The sequence below is a fragment of the Solanum pennellii genome, chromosome 10 (assembly GCF_001406875.1).
Source record: "Solanum pennellii chromosome 10, SPENNV200".
Taxonomy (NCBI): domain Eukaryota; kingdom Viridiplantae; phylum Streptophyta; class Magnoliopsida; order Solanales; family Solanaceae; genus Solanum; species Solanum pennellii.
Genome location: NC_028646.1, coordinates 78162338 through 78176440, shown reverse-complemented (window position 1 = coordinate 78176440; position 14103 = coordinate 78162338). Strand labels below are relative to the sequence as shown.

General features: G+C 33.1%; 3 protein-coding genes across 3 annotated transcripts; 2 read left to right on the top strand and 1 right to left on the bottom strand.

The window, feature by feature from the left end:
* Nucleotides 1-1278: 1278 nt before the first annotated feature.
* On the top strand, nucleotides 1279-2843 carry LOC107032138 (zeatin O-glucosyltransferase-like). The gene has a single exon (XM_015233715.2). It carries the CDS (start codon nucleotides 1331-1333, stop codon nucleotides 2645-2647), a length of 1317 nt encoding a protein of 438 aa, XP_015089201.1. The 5' UTR covers nucleotides 1279-1330; the 3' UTR covers nucleotides 2648-2843.
* Nucleotides 2844-3001: 158 nt separating this feature from the next.
* Nucleotides 3002-6126, top strand: LOC107031929. The gene is made up of 3 exons (XM_027912259.1): nucleotides 3002-3659; nucleotides 4010-4192; nucleotides 5556-6126. The coding sequence occupies exons 2-3, from the start codon at nucleotides 4032-4034 to the stop codon at nucleotides 5647-5649; spliced, it is 255 nt and encodes an 84-aa protein (XP_027768060.1). The 5' UTR covers nucleotides 3002-3659; nucleotides 4010-4031; the 3' UTR covers nucleotides 5650-6126.
* Nucleotides 6127-7124: 998 nt separating this feature from the next.
* On the bottom strand, nucleotides 7125-11818 carry LOC107031928 (UDP-URONIC ACID TRANSPORTER 1-like). The gene is made up of 4 exons (XM_015233439.2): nucleotides 11040-11818; nucleotides 8870-8973; nucleotides 8394-8622; nucleotides 7125-7541 (listed from the first exon to the last, which is right to left on the bottom strand). The coding sequence occupies exons 1-4, from the start codon at nucleotides 11490-11492 to the stop codon at nucleotides 7395-7397; spliced, it is 933 nt and encodes a 310-aa protein (XP_015088925.1). The 5' UTR covers nucleotides 11493-11818; the 3' UTR covers nucleotides 7125-7394.
* Between the last annotated feature and the right edge of the window lie 2285 nt (nucleotides 11819-14103).

Below are 14103 nucleotides of genomic sequence, written 5' to 3'. Positions count from 1 at the left end.
GAGCCTCGAGATATTGTATTTAAGTCATAAATATGAAATTATCTTTATTATTTATAATAATATATTTAGTGAAATTTCATATTTTCATTTATACTTTGTTTGGATCATTGTTACTCATTATTTCATAATGTATTATATTGTATTATACTTTATTGTACTCTATTGTATTGTATTATATGATAGATGTAATGTTTGGTTAGATTTTATTGTTTGTTATTGTTTAGTTACATTTTAATTGTTTGGTTTGATTGTATCGTACTATATTGTAATTTATAAATTTATTTAAATATCCTTAATTATTCTAGAGTAGGAGGTTTGACTAGATTTAAATAATTAAGGTAAAGGATAAAATAGTATTTTGAAATGTTATGTAAAGATATAATTGAAAAAAGAAATTAAGTAAAAATGGAAACACACCAAATTGGTTGTTCCATAAAATAGGGGTTTCTATTGTTACGTAATAACGAAATTTAACAATCATTTTAACAACCAAAACACGTTGTGGGTATAGTAACGATAAAATACAATACAATGGATAACAATGATTCAAACATAGTGTTAGTGACTTTAAAGAAGATAAATAGTATATACAGATCTTATAACTGTTTATAAAATTTGCTATTTTTGAAATAGAATTAGATTGTGTCCTAATTATCGTAAAACGATAAAGATGCTTTATCAAAACTAGGGGCCCGTTTGGATGGGCTTAATAAAAGCAGCTTTAAAAAAGCACTTTTGAAAGTGCTGAAACTTATTTTTAAAATAAGCAGTTATGCGTTTGGATAAAGTGCTGAAGTTGTTATGCCAAACGTGAAAAGGGAAAAAATGGAAGAAAGAGATGTTAGAGATATGTGGGTAATTTGGAGATTGTATAAAAATATTAAGGGCAAAAAGAAAAAAATGTGGTCAACTTAAAACAGCTTATAAGCTAAAAAAGAAAAGCACTCCTACCCCAGCTTTTAACTTTTGGCTTAAAATAAGTTTTTTTTTAACTTAAAATAAGTTATTTTGAGTATTGCCAAACAGCTAAATAAGTCAAAAACCAGCTTTTAAGTCAGTTTGACCAGCTTTTAAGCTGAACCAAACAGGCTCTAGATAGGAAAACTTAGCTAACTTTCGTATTTTGATAGCATCTTTATATAATAAGTAGCCACAATCGGATCCAAAGGCTATTTTTGAAAGATTGTTTCGTTATAAACCATGTTTAAATTTTTTTTTATATAATCCAAATTTAATCGAGATTCAGTACGGACCAATTCCACCTTTAAATACAGCCAATTGTAAGCAACAAATATTTCTAACAACTCAGCAAAAAAAACTTTGTTCTTCCATGGCGAAACTCACCAATCATGAAGTTGCCATAGTAATGATTCCACTACCAGCACAAGGCCATTTAAATCAACTCCTCCACCTCTCCCGCCTCATCTCCGCCTATCGCCTCCCACTCCACTTCGCCGGAGCAGCCGTACACCTCCGTCAAGCAAAAAATCGCATTCATGGCTGGAACCCACTCTCCACCTCCTCCACCGTCAAATTCCACGAACTCCCAATCCCAAATTACGAAACCCCTCTTCCTAATCCAAATTCCACCACCAAATTCCCTTCCCAATTGATGCCCTCTTTCCACGCCACGATTCATCTTCGTCACCCGATTACTTCCCTTTTACAAGAACTTTCCAGAAATTACAGAAGAGTAATTGTTATTTACGATTCTTTAATAGCTTGGGTTCTTCAAGATACTCCTTCTATACCAAATGTTGAGTGTTACAGCTTTCGTAGCATTTCAGCTTTTTCGATTTACTCTTGGGATAAATCCACTGTAACGCCGGAGTTTACAGAGTATAGCAGAGTACAATTTGAGTTCAGAGAAATTGTTAATTATGGTAATTTATACAATTCTTGCTATGAAATTGAAGGATCGTATCTTGATTTTCTAGCAAAAGAGAAAAGTGCGCGTAATAAACAATGGGCTATTGGTCCATTAAACCCTGTGAAACGGTTTGATAAAAAAAATTCATTAATTTCGCATAAATGTATGAATTGGCTTGATGAGCAAGAACCAAATTCTGTAATATTCGTGTCTTTCGGGACGACGACTACGTTTTCTGATGAACAAATTAAGGAATTAGCAATTGGGTTGGAGAAAAGTGAGCAGAGATTTATATGGGTATTGAGGGAAGCTGATAAAGGTGACATTTTTACAGGGGAAAGTAGAGAAGTTGAGTTACCAGAAGGGTATGAAGAGAGAGTGGGGAAAAGAGGGGTTATAGTGAGAGATTGGGCACCACAATTGGAGATATTAGGACACGAGTCGACGGGTGGATTCATGAGTCATTGCGGATGGAATTCATGTATGGAGAGTATATCTATGGCAGTACCAATATTAGCTTGGCCAATGCATTCAGATCAACCAAGAAATGCAGTTTTGGTAACTGATGTGTTGAAAATTGGAGTAGAATTGAGGGATTGGGCAAAGAGAGATGAGTTGGTGAGTTCAGTTGCAGTTGCAGAATGTGTTAAGAGATTGATGGATTCTGCAGAAGGAGATGAGATGAGACAGAGGGTTATGGAGTTGAGTAAATCAGTGCTGGATGGTGGTGGCAGTGGCAGAGAGATGGCTTCTTTCATTGCCCATATTACAAGATAATAAGAGACCGTTTTAACTAAGTTTTATTCATTTTAAATGGTTTTATCGATTTTGTTGTGCCAACTTGAAGTGGCTATTGATGAAGTTTAGTGTGTTACTATAATTCGACTCAAAGTTAAGGTGTTTTAATGTTTTACGCGTTGTGTAATATTGATAATTAATTGATATATGACAACGTAGAAAATAAATACAAGTATCATGTTAGACCACAATTTAATCAGCTTTGAACAAACCTATATTTTTGAGCGGCATAATATATAAATATGTCCTTTAACTTGGCTTCGAATCACATTTATGTCCTTCAACTTTGAATGTGTACAAGCAGACACTTAACTTATAAAAAGTTAAACAAATTAATACACATATCCAACGTGTCATTTTACATGTCACTTTTTGTCCTATGTGGTGTCTTACGTGTATTGTGTCATGCAGTACTCATGTGTTTATTTATTTAAAAGTTGAATAGTTAAAATGCTTGTTTGTGCATTATGAAAGTTGAAAGTCAAAATTAAATTTGAAATCAAATTTAGAGTTCAAGATATGTATTTGAGCGCTTAAAATTTCAAAGTGAATTTTAATTTCTAATCTTGTCACACGATTCAAAAGTTATATTTCCATACATTATTTTCTTTTAATATTTTTATCCGTTCACTTTAAGAAAATACTATAATATTCAAATATGTAATTATTTTTTTTAAAAAAAATGTTTTATATGCTAAAAATTGTAATAAAAGTAATATGTTTTTTTTTTTTTTGTAATATTGCACACCCTTTCAGGAAATTTCCATGGCAGGCAGCGAAGCGAGTTTGGTTTCCAAATACGAACAAACACTAACAAGAAATTACGCCTAATTACAGTGCTCTCTAAACGTATTTGGATTTCTTCAGTTTGTTCTTCTCAGTGTTTCTTTTGGTGAGTTTGATTCAGAAAACTCGAAGGTTTTTTGAAGAATAGAGAAGGAAATAGATATGGGTATGCTCAGATAGCAGTTTTGGTGACCAAATTTTCACGGTTTGTGCTAAACCCTTTTCGATTCTCTTGCTCAATTTGCTTGTATCAGTGAAAATTCCCATGAAAGATTGGATCTTTTTGTTGCTTTGTCGATTATGAAATCACCCAAATTAGCAAAATCTATTTTTGCTGCTTTTTCTGATATGGGTTTGCTGAGACAGCAATATAGTGTCTAAATTTTCACGGTTTGTGTTGAACCCTTTTCGATTTTGTTTCTCAATTTGCTTGTATCAGTGGAAATCTCATGAAAGATTGGATCTTTTGTTGCTTTTTTGATTATGAAATTACCCAAAATCAGCAGTCTCTTTTTCTGCAATTGTTTGATGTATTATTGTGCTTTCTTTTTCCAGTCTGTGAATTTTCAAGTATCAAATGGCTCTGTGTTCTATTTACAAGTATGGTTCAAAAGCTCAAGGGTTGGCGTTTCTTGCATTTGGGTCCATTTCCTTTTTGGTATTTGTTTATGTTGCTATTGTCTCCAAGTTGCTTCCGCCATTCGATAATCCGATCCTTGCAGCCATTCAGAATGACAGGTGACTTTCCCTTTGTTCAATTTTATCCAGTTTCTGTTATTTAGTCAAATTTGCTTATGCCTGGCTGTATTGATAGCTATTGGGAATTATTACAATGTTGTGCTTAGTGAAATGCAAACTGTTATTGAGCCTTTTCCGGATTATTTGTCGCTGTTTCACTTTAGAAACTGATTGTTTAGATAAAATTATCTCTAAATTTAGGAATTTGTAAGGAACTTGACACTGTGACATTGTCGTGTAGATCATAAACTGAATTGAGGTATCGAGATTTAGTGTTTTCGGATAATAAATGGGTTTGTTCACTTACTCTCTATGAATGTTCTTTTGCTGTTCACTGTGTTTGTTACTCTTGACAAATTGTATGATTGACTGTTGGTAATAGTTGTTCACAAAATGTATAGATCGTAACTTACCGGTTTGGGATCATTTATGCTTTAACTGCAGGGCTGTTGATCGCACTCCCATTTAAACTTATTTTACTAGGATCTCGTCTCCAGGAAACTTGCATTCATATTTGTGACACTTCTGTCTGTTTAAGAATTTTCTCGTCTCCCCTTTTTGAAAAATAAAGAGATTTTATCTAGTTCATTGGAAAGGTACTTTTTGGGATTCTGCTTTTAATCATCATGGATATAGAAAGAAGATTACTAAGAAGCCAATGCTGCTGGTCGAAATGTATTATGCTTTCCATACGACCTGTATCTCTTCAGTAAGTTACAATTCGAACATCTAACATCTTTTAGTTTCAATAAAAAAGTTAATATGCATAAGAGGTTTACAACTACATAGGTCTCTTCCAACCAGCTATGCATACTCATAGATATACTCTTCGTCCTGAAAGATCAATTTTGAATAGAAACACTTCCATTTTCTTACTTATTTATTACCATCACATTTAGCGGAAGCGTTGATTTGGTAGTATCAGACCAGTAATTCTCAATTCTAGATGCTTACATTCATTGTTAAGGCATTAGCCAGTTTGCAGCATAATATCACGTACTGGTATGATGATTTGGTAATAGTTGATTCGATTATCTTATCTTAATGCTTTAGTTATACAAGTGTCTTCATTAACTGAATTCGACTTCGTCAATAAAAAGCGGTTATGGCATGAGTGGAATTGTTATTTGGAAAGGAGGATTCTATGAGATGTCTTTCTGATTTTGTGATGGTTGTTAGTCTAGTGTAATCACCGTGCTATAATCAAAATCTTACTAAATGCTTGATGGGTTTTGTAGCTGGACTATCTCATGTTCAATAGTTTACAAATATTCTTCTTCCCCTTATCCCAAATTATCACGTTTGTGTTGGTATAAATAGCGCTTTTAGCCTGCGTTTGAGTTATTTTGTATTTCTGTTTCAGATACTATTGCTTTCTGGTTCCATTAACGCTTCCCATCCTTGTTGTTGCTATATATTTCCACTGGCTCAGCATGAAGATCTTTAAGCATGCATAGCTCAGACGAGGTATGGAGCTTTTGTGTAATCTCACGAAGGATCGTCATCAATTGGTTAGGTTTCTGATTCCAAGTTGTTTACTTGAAACATTTGACATGAGTAGAATGAGATAAGTTTCCGTAGTAATAGACAAACGAAGATACTTTCACTATTAAAGTGTAGTTATTTCAGCCCCTTTTGTGTTTCTGCATTTCCCGGAACTTCAGAAGTTAAGAGGACAAAATCGCGAGCTTCCTTCAAATAAATGATTTGCATACATCAATACTTGCTTCTATCCAAAATTTCTGATGAAGGAACTGCTTATGAAGAAGACATTTAGGCTACTAAATCATCTTAGGACATTTAGACATTTTAATTTTTTTTTAAAATCCTAATTCAACAGTTCAGTTGTTTGTAATTGGTATGAACACACAATTTTGAAATTGACTTGCTTATATATATTGAAGTTATTGTAGGAAAAAAGCTGTCTTTGTTAATCTTCTTCTTTTGGGGGGCTTGATTAGCCTATTACCCCTGGTGAGAGCTAGCAGATACCTTGTGAAATTAGTTGTCGAGGTGCGTCGGTTTGGACATCATGGTTATATAAAAAAATTAAGAAGGTAAAATTGGAGACAAAATGACACTGAAGTTTTACTCAAGTCACTTGCAAATTCTGTTAACTCGAATCTTAATAGTTTGAATTAACAAATTCTAGTGACTAGCTAAACAATATCAAATAATGCAAACAATTTTCTAAGTAAAAAAATTGAAAGTGTTCTCTTTTTTTTTCGATAAAAAGTACTATATGATCCACTAAAGTTTTTGCTATGCGCGAGATTTAGAGAAGAGTCGAACCAAAAAGGTTATTGTACATAGTTTTGGATGACAAGAAAAAAGAAAACACTTTTTTGAAGCATTATAGACTGTATTGACAACTAAAAGTTCTTTTTTTTTCCCCTTCAATTAAGGTTGTTGGTCAACTTTTAAAGGGAAGAGCCTTAGCACAGCGGTAAGAGTCTATCAGTATATTGAATGTTACGAGTTTAAGGTGTAAAAATAATCTTGGAGAAAGATTATATTGAAATTTTGCTAAAAGTAGTCGAACGAATAAAGTCAGGGAAAATTTATGAAGTTATTTTGATGAATTTTGAATATATAATAGTTCAGAATCGTATCTCTTTAGAGTTTCTAAAAAAACATTCTATATATGTTTAAAGTACTTATAAAGCAGACATATTTGGTTCCTTTTTTCCTAGTGTGGATATGGAGATTATAAAGGGAATATGAAAGAGTTGGTCATACCACATGCTTCGAACTCATTGCTTTTGTCTCGAACTATGTGTATATATAAATAAAAATAGATTTTAAATGTTAATATATAATAAAAGGACCATTCAGAATCTATCAATTTCAAATCCTGGATTCTAATCTGATAAGTAATGTATTAGTTTCGAAGAATGTTTGTAGGCAAAAAGGAAACAAATAGAAGGGAAAATAGAGAAGGAAGAAGACATTTATTTGACTTTATTGTAACAAGACAAAAAAATAGTTACAAATGTAAAGATCCCCTCTTAATAGAAAGAACACAACAGAAGAATGGTAAAAGAAATCAACCCCTTTTAACCATTTCATCTGTCTATGGGCTACAAAATTGCAATGGAATCTATTTCTTCCTAACTCTACCACAACACAGCTAACACCTTTTGAAGAAACACAAATGTCTGGTACTTTATGAAAACAAGAAAAAGGGGTTTTGATGTCAAACTTATTTGTGCCTTCTTTTGGATTCTCCATAAGCAACAACTCCCATCACAGTCATTGTGTAGCCCGCGATTCCGATGAATGTTACTGGATTTTGGAAAATAAGTATGGAGATAACAACAGCAACTGCACCTTTTGCATTGCCTAGGACCTGCACCAGTCCATAGAGAGTTAAGTTATTTCAAACAAGTGAAAAATATGTTACATTTGCAGCTACTATGAGAATTTAGTAACCATTCTTGAAAAATATAGTAGGTGTTTTTTTTTTTTGGGGGGGGGGGGTATGACAAGGGAAACCCGATACCGCTATACTTGGGCGCGTACACGGTAAAACCCCCGATCTTATGCAATAATTCGCAAACCACATATAGAGGTAACCTGCACTAGGCAAGTCTGGTGCGACGAGCTCGACCCAGAAGACAAACCCTTGCTTTTGAACTTGAGACCTCCAACATGAAAGTCCCAAGCCCAAACCACTGGGCCACCCTAAAGGGCAATAGTAGGTGTTTAGACAGTATTTGGTTGATGTTTCACAGACTCACCAAAGAATGTTGTTGCATCTTGACAGATCTTCTAAAGACGCATTACTTTTGGAGAAAGGATCTGATACATACTTGGTTGCATTTTTGAAGAGTCTGAGCAATATAGTATTTGGTTGAAGTTGAAAGGGTATTTGGAAGTCGTGTTTAAACAATGTATTTAAAAAATTAACCTTTCTTGGCCAGAGACTAGGCGTGATCATTCGTGTTTAAGTCTAAAGAAATATGTCGAGTTAAGAGAACAAAAACATATGCTAATCCAGGAGTGGTCTATAGTGGCCAATGCTATCTACGATAAGGTTCTTTATTCCTAGGTTCAGACTTAAACTCGAGACTTTTGATTAAGGATAATCTATTTCCAATCACTCCACCACATCCCTCGGTTATCATTCTGCTTTCATCTTTCTTTTGCCACATAACACTACACTTAAAGGGGAAAAAAGAGGGGTAGGAGAGGAGCAAACCTGGAGTGTCAATGCACTGGTATGCTTAGTCACCAAAAAGTTCAATAAATTGGCACCATAGGCCATTGCGGAATTAACCACAATAAGCAGGCCAAGGTATCTGTGTTCAGTCGCGAGTGTTGCAGTGACATCGATAACATTGGGCTCCATAATGAGTGCAGCAGGCAATAATACTGCGACAGCAATTGGTGACATGTAGAGCAGGAGATTCATGGAGTTCAGCTTTTCCCTGAAAGATAACATCAGGTTAAGGAGAAAACTTCTATTTAAAATGTAACAGCAAAACAAACGAACGACAAATAAATCGAATGAAGGGTCATGAATTTGAAAGGAACCCCAATCTCTATTAGATGTAAATCAAATGAGGAACCTAGAAGATCAGAAACTCGTAACCCGTAGTTAGTTATCTTTTAGATGACGTGATAGTAAAAGTATTTTGCGTTTACACAGATGGCTAGAAGAAGCAAAGTACTTACCCTTCAGAAGAAAGAAGAACTCCTTGAAGAACAGACTTAAAGGCTCTAGCAGCAGTTGCACCAATACACATGATAAATCCATAAAGGTGGAAGCTTGGCTCACCCTATCATCAAATCAAGAAACTTAATAGTCAATAAACAACAACAACAATAGATGGATACTTGTCATGGCTTAATAAACTTCAAATATAACACAACAAAAGACAAGGTAAGTAATTTAACTATCAATTTCTTACTGAATAAAATCTTAAATTAATACCATGAGACATTGAGAATCTCTGAATTGCTCAAAGTATATATATCATCTAGTGTTTGATTCTGCATATATGTCATCAAAACACACTCAATTGAGACTTGAGAGGCAAAGATACAAGGAAATCTATGCCTATATTTCCAAGTTTTGGTAGACAGAGTTGCTCAATAAACTAGCTTGGACATCACGATTTTTTTATTTTTTTTTGGATGACAAGGGAAACCCGTAGCCGCTACCCTTTGGGTGCGCACATGGTAAAGCCCCCCTCCTATGCAATAGCTCGCAAACCACATAGAAGAGATAACCATCACTAGGCAAATCTGGTGTGACGAGCTCTCGACTCATAAGACAAATCCCTTGCTTTCGCTGGCAAGGGGTTTCGAACTTGAGACCTCCAACATGAAAGTCCAAGCCCAAACCACTAGGCCACCCCGAAGGGTCTTGGACATCACGATAATCATAAGAAAAAAACACATTCTACCGAGCAAACGTCACTTTAATGAATATCTCCAGTGGAAACGTCGTCAAGGAAGACACTATCATTTGAAAAAAGCAGTGATCTTTATGAAAATTGAAATAGAATGTGAAAGTAACATAATTTCCATCGAAAAGAAAAGCAAACTACTGCAAAACACAGAAATGGTAAGAATTGTCCACAAAGGAAAGTATTTTTGACAGGGGCCATCAATATACAGGTGGAAGATTACTAGAAAGATTCGAAGTTGAATGAATAATGGGCTCGATAAAAACTTATGATGTGTTGAACACATTAAATTTAAATTCTAGATCTGCCTGGAAACAAATTGTCGAGGCGTTATAATGTATCGATATGAGCATCCATAAAAATTCTCATATCTGATCTCAATCAGTTAATCTAGACTTCTAACAGAACTACTGCCATTGTTAAAAAAATTATAGATCAACTTTAATAGGAATGAATTAAACAGCCCAAAAAGGTTAGAAATTTTAAGAGAAAAAGATCCAGTTTTTCTACACGAAACATACTACAACCTGATCAACAAAATATAATACCAAGTAACAAGCAATTAAATATTCAACAATAAAGGTCATGGTGGAGCTATAAGCACTCCTCCATCTTTAACCAAAAGTCTCAGGTTTGAATCCTAGGTGCATATTACCTCCAAAGTGGACCTCCTGAATCCAAAATAGTCAAGCGCCAAAATAGGGTATAAAACACGGAAACCCAAAAAAAAAGACAAGCAATTAAATGTTCACCACCAAAAGTCATGATGAGTTGCAAGTACTACTTCATTTTTAACCAAAGGTCTTCGATTCGAGCCCTATGTATGTTTTATCCCCAAAGTGGGACCTCCTAAATCTAGAGCCGAGCCCATAATGAGTACAAAATACGAAAACCAAAAAAAAGCAATTTACTTTTCATTACCAAAGGCCTTGGTGAAGTTGTAAGTATTCCTCCATCTTTAACCAACGAGCTCGGGTTCAACCCCTAGGCATGTTTTATCCTCAAAGTGGAACCTCCTAAATTTAGATTGGTCGAACCCCAAAATGGGACAAGACAACCAAAAAAAAACAACAACAAGCAATTAACTATTCACCACCAAAGGTAGCCTAAAAAGTATTCCTCAATCTTTAACCAAAGATCTTGAGTTCAAGCCTTAGGTACGTTTTATCCCCCCAGAGAATGGGTCGAGAACACGGAAACCAAAAAAAAGCAATTAACTATTCACCACGAAAGGTCGTGGTGGAGCTGTAAATACTTCTTTATTTTTAACCAAAGGTCTCGATTTCAAACTCTAGAGCGTTTTATCCCAAAGTGAAATTGAATTCAAATTAGTCGAGCTCCAAAATGAATATGAATACACGGAAACCAAAAAAAAACAAGCAATTAACTATTCATTCAAGAAAAAGAACAAGTTAGAAAGTTTGCAAACATACCCCACTTGCAATAACAACCCCAGTAACAACAGGAACAAGGCAACCATAAGTAGCCCAAGCTTCTTGCTTCCTTGTCATCAAATAAGCAAACAATGCAGTAAAAAAGGGTGTTGTTGCACCCACAGCCTGATTAAACGACACAGGCAAGTACCTTAAAGAAATGTTCCCACCAACAACAGACCCACAAAAGACAACACTAAGTGTAGAAATTCTTAAAAATTGAGACCTTGATTTAATCCTCTGAAAAGGTGCAATCTTTAAGAAAACAATAGAAACATAGCTAAGAACAGCACAAGCTGTCATATGACACATTGTAAGAAAAATTGGGAATCTAAATCCATAATTTGACAGCAATAATTTGTTCAAAAGAAGAACTCCAATATTTGAGGAATACCAAAATGTTATAAGTGTAGCTATGAAAAAACCCTTCTTTTCTAATTGTCCAGACAACATTTTTTTTTTTGATTCTTGATTTTGTCAAAAATGGCAAAAAGATTCGATTTTTAAGGTACCCTTTTGTTGAAACTACAAGAAAAAACTCAGAAATTGATCAATCCACCCTTTACTCAACAGATTTTCAAGATTTATTTCTTGAAAAAAAAATTGATTTTCAGTGTGTGTGTGTGTTTTTGGGAACTTTTTTGTGGGGAATGTATGAAAGTGGAAGAAAGAGAAGCAATTGTGTTATTTGTGTGCCTCTCTTCTTCCTTTTTCTTCCCCACAAGACCCAAATGTTGGAGATTATCTCTAATTTTTGTGAACTTGTATATATAGAGAAAAAAAAGTTCAATGTATTTAGATATTTAAGATAAAGAGAAGTTCTAATTAAAGTTGAAATATAGGGTGATCCAATTTTTTCGACCCTTTTTTAAATGTATAATTTTTGAAGGTGAAAGAAAAAAAAATAGTTTAATTTTAAAATTTTAATATATAGTGTGGTGATTCACATATTTTCTGTGGTGAACTTCCATGTTATTGAACTGAATGTTTGTTGGATCATGCAATTACAAAATTTGGAGATAGTAGTTTTTTTTAATGGAGAAAGGATTAGTGGTGTATGATTCGAATTTCGATGGATAATGGATTATTATATATTTATTTGTTTAAAAATTTGGAGATGGTAGTTTTTTTTAATGGAGAAAGGATTAGTGGTGTATGATTCGAATTTCGATGGATAATGGATTGTTATATATTTATTTGTTTAAATGTCATGTTAATTTGTTTTTATGATGTGCATCTAACTCACATGTCATGTTACGTTTTTACTGATCGAAGGCAATATAGGGAGATAAATTTATCAATAGAGAGTTTTGATAATAGCTTAGTATTCAAACATTATGATTTGTTAGTAATTTTTATGAATTTTGTTTTCTTATTTTTTTCATTTGTAGAAGTTTGCTCATATCTATTGAAATGTTTGAGCTTATTATATTTATAGTATATGGTAAAAAGAATACATCAATTATCCTTTTTTTTTTAATGAGTTCTGTCCCATAATTATGTATTTGTTCCATTTATCTATCTAATTATTATATTTTTCGTAGAATTTCATATCTTGACTATTCATTGTTTTATTTACTTACTTAAGCTAGCACTCTCTTTGTTAGACANATATATATATATATATATATATATATATATATATATATATATATATGCTTGTTATCAATTGAGAAGAATATTTGATCAACTCACCAATCAAGGTATCATTTTTTAATACCAAGGAAGTAATGATTTAGATAGTCATAAGAAATAATGAATAGTTAAAGTATGAAATTCGTGAAAAAAATAATTTTTTCATGATGTGCTTTTGATCTAAAATCATCTTTATTTTGTAATTGACTGATAGCAATAAAGAATTGCCTAACTCACCAGAAGATAGTGACCCTAACTTTTAGATAGAAAAAAGTTACCAAACTAATTACTGCATGCATGTGTTATGTTAAGGAAAACATTTGATGCTATGAAAATTTTGATACTTCTTAACAAACTTTATGAATCTAAGTTGGCATGAATTAGTTAGGTAAGTATTCAATTTGATGATATATTTAACTTTTAGTTACTAAAATTATGTTGAAATGAAATTCAGAATACATATTGCATGAGCTATTAGAAGCTCACCAGTAAAAAGTTCTTAATTAATCTATAGCTAGGTCCTTTAGCTATGAAAGAGGCTTGAAAAAGAAAGTGAAGAGGGGAAAAAAATGTCTTTTTATTAGTATTTAATTGCGATGGGATGGTAAATATCATTTAGTCGTTAATTAAAGCTGTTTTGGATTTGAATTCTTGATTTGAGGTAATTTTTGTTGAAAGCGTTTTACTCTCAGATAAAACTTTTTAGTTAAGATATTGTTAGATAAAGTTCTCGTCATGAAGAGGACTACAAAGGCGATATGGACATATGTAGTGTTTGTATTGGACTCTGAGTAAAATTTTTTTTCAAAAAAAAAAATACATACACACTCACTATTTTCCACATGTAAAAATTGTGTTGATTTATATATGTACTCCCTCTGTTTATTTTTATTTGTCATGTTGCGTTTTTCGAAAGTCAATTTGACTAATTTTCAAAGTTAAATTAGAGTACATTAATTCAATATTTTGAACAAAATTTTTAGATATTCATAAACTATTTGAAAAGTACTATAAATTGCAATTTTTTGTATATCAATATGATCAAAAAATACATCTTAAAATATTAGTCAAAATTCTTATAATTTAACTCTAAAAATAGAAATCATGACAAACAATAATGAACGGAGAGAGTATTTGTCAAGTACCATGATAATAAATTTTAATTACTCCCACTTACACTCTAGCCTCTTGTCTAAAAATGTACAATTCCTCAATGAATAAAATCAAAGTGCCAACTCCTACCATATCTATCACTAGCTCCAAATTCCAATCATAGTTTGTTTTCCCAATCCAACTTGAACATTAACTCCGGAGTTTTAGAGCAAAGATAAAGTTTTCTAGGTCATAAATTCGAATTTCGAAAGCAAATCATTAATACTTGCATGAGCTGTGTCGACTTACGTATGTCTCGTTGACAACACAACCTACC

Bases quoted from the DNA above. Each gene is read 5' to 3' on its own strand.
- LOC107032138 (XM_015233715.2), top strand. From the start codon at position 1,331: ATGGCGAAACTCACCAATCATGAAGTTGCCATAGTAATGATTCCACTA.
- LOC107031928 (XM_015233439.2), bottom strand. From the start codon at position 11,492: ATGTTGTCTGGACAATTAGAAAAGAAGGGTTTTTTCATAGCTACACTT. The intron at 8,974-11,039 runs GTATGTTTGCAA...ATTTGATGATAG, and splicing joins GGGTTGTTATTGCAAGTGGG to GGTGAGCCAAGCTTCCACCT. The intron at 7,542-8,393 runs GTTTGCTCCTCT...GGACTGGTGCAG, and splicing joins CCAGTGCATTGACACTCCAG to GTCCTAGGCAATGCAAAAGG.
- LOC107031929 (XM_027912259.1), top strand. From the start codon at position 4,032: ATGGCTCTGTGTTCTATTTACAAGTATGGTTCAAAAGCTCAAGGGTTG. The intron at 4,193-5,555 runs GTGACTTTCCCT...TTTCTGTTTCAG, and splicing joins GCAGCCATTCAGAATGACAG to ATACTATTGCTTTCTGGTTC.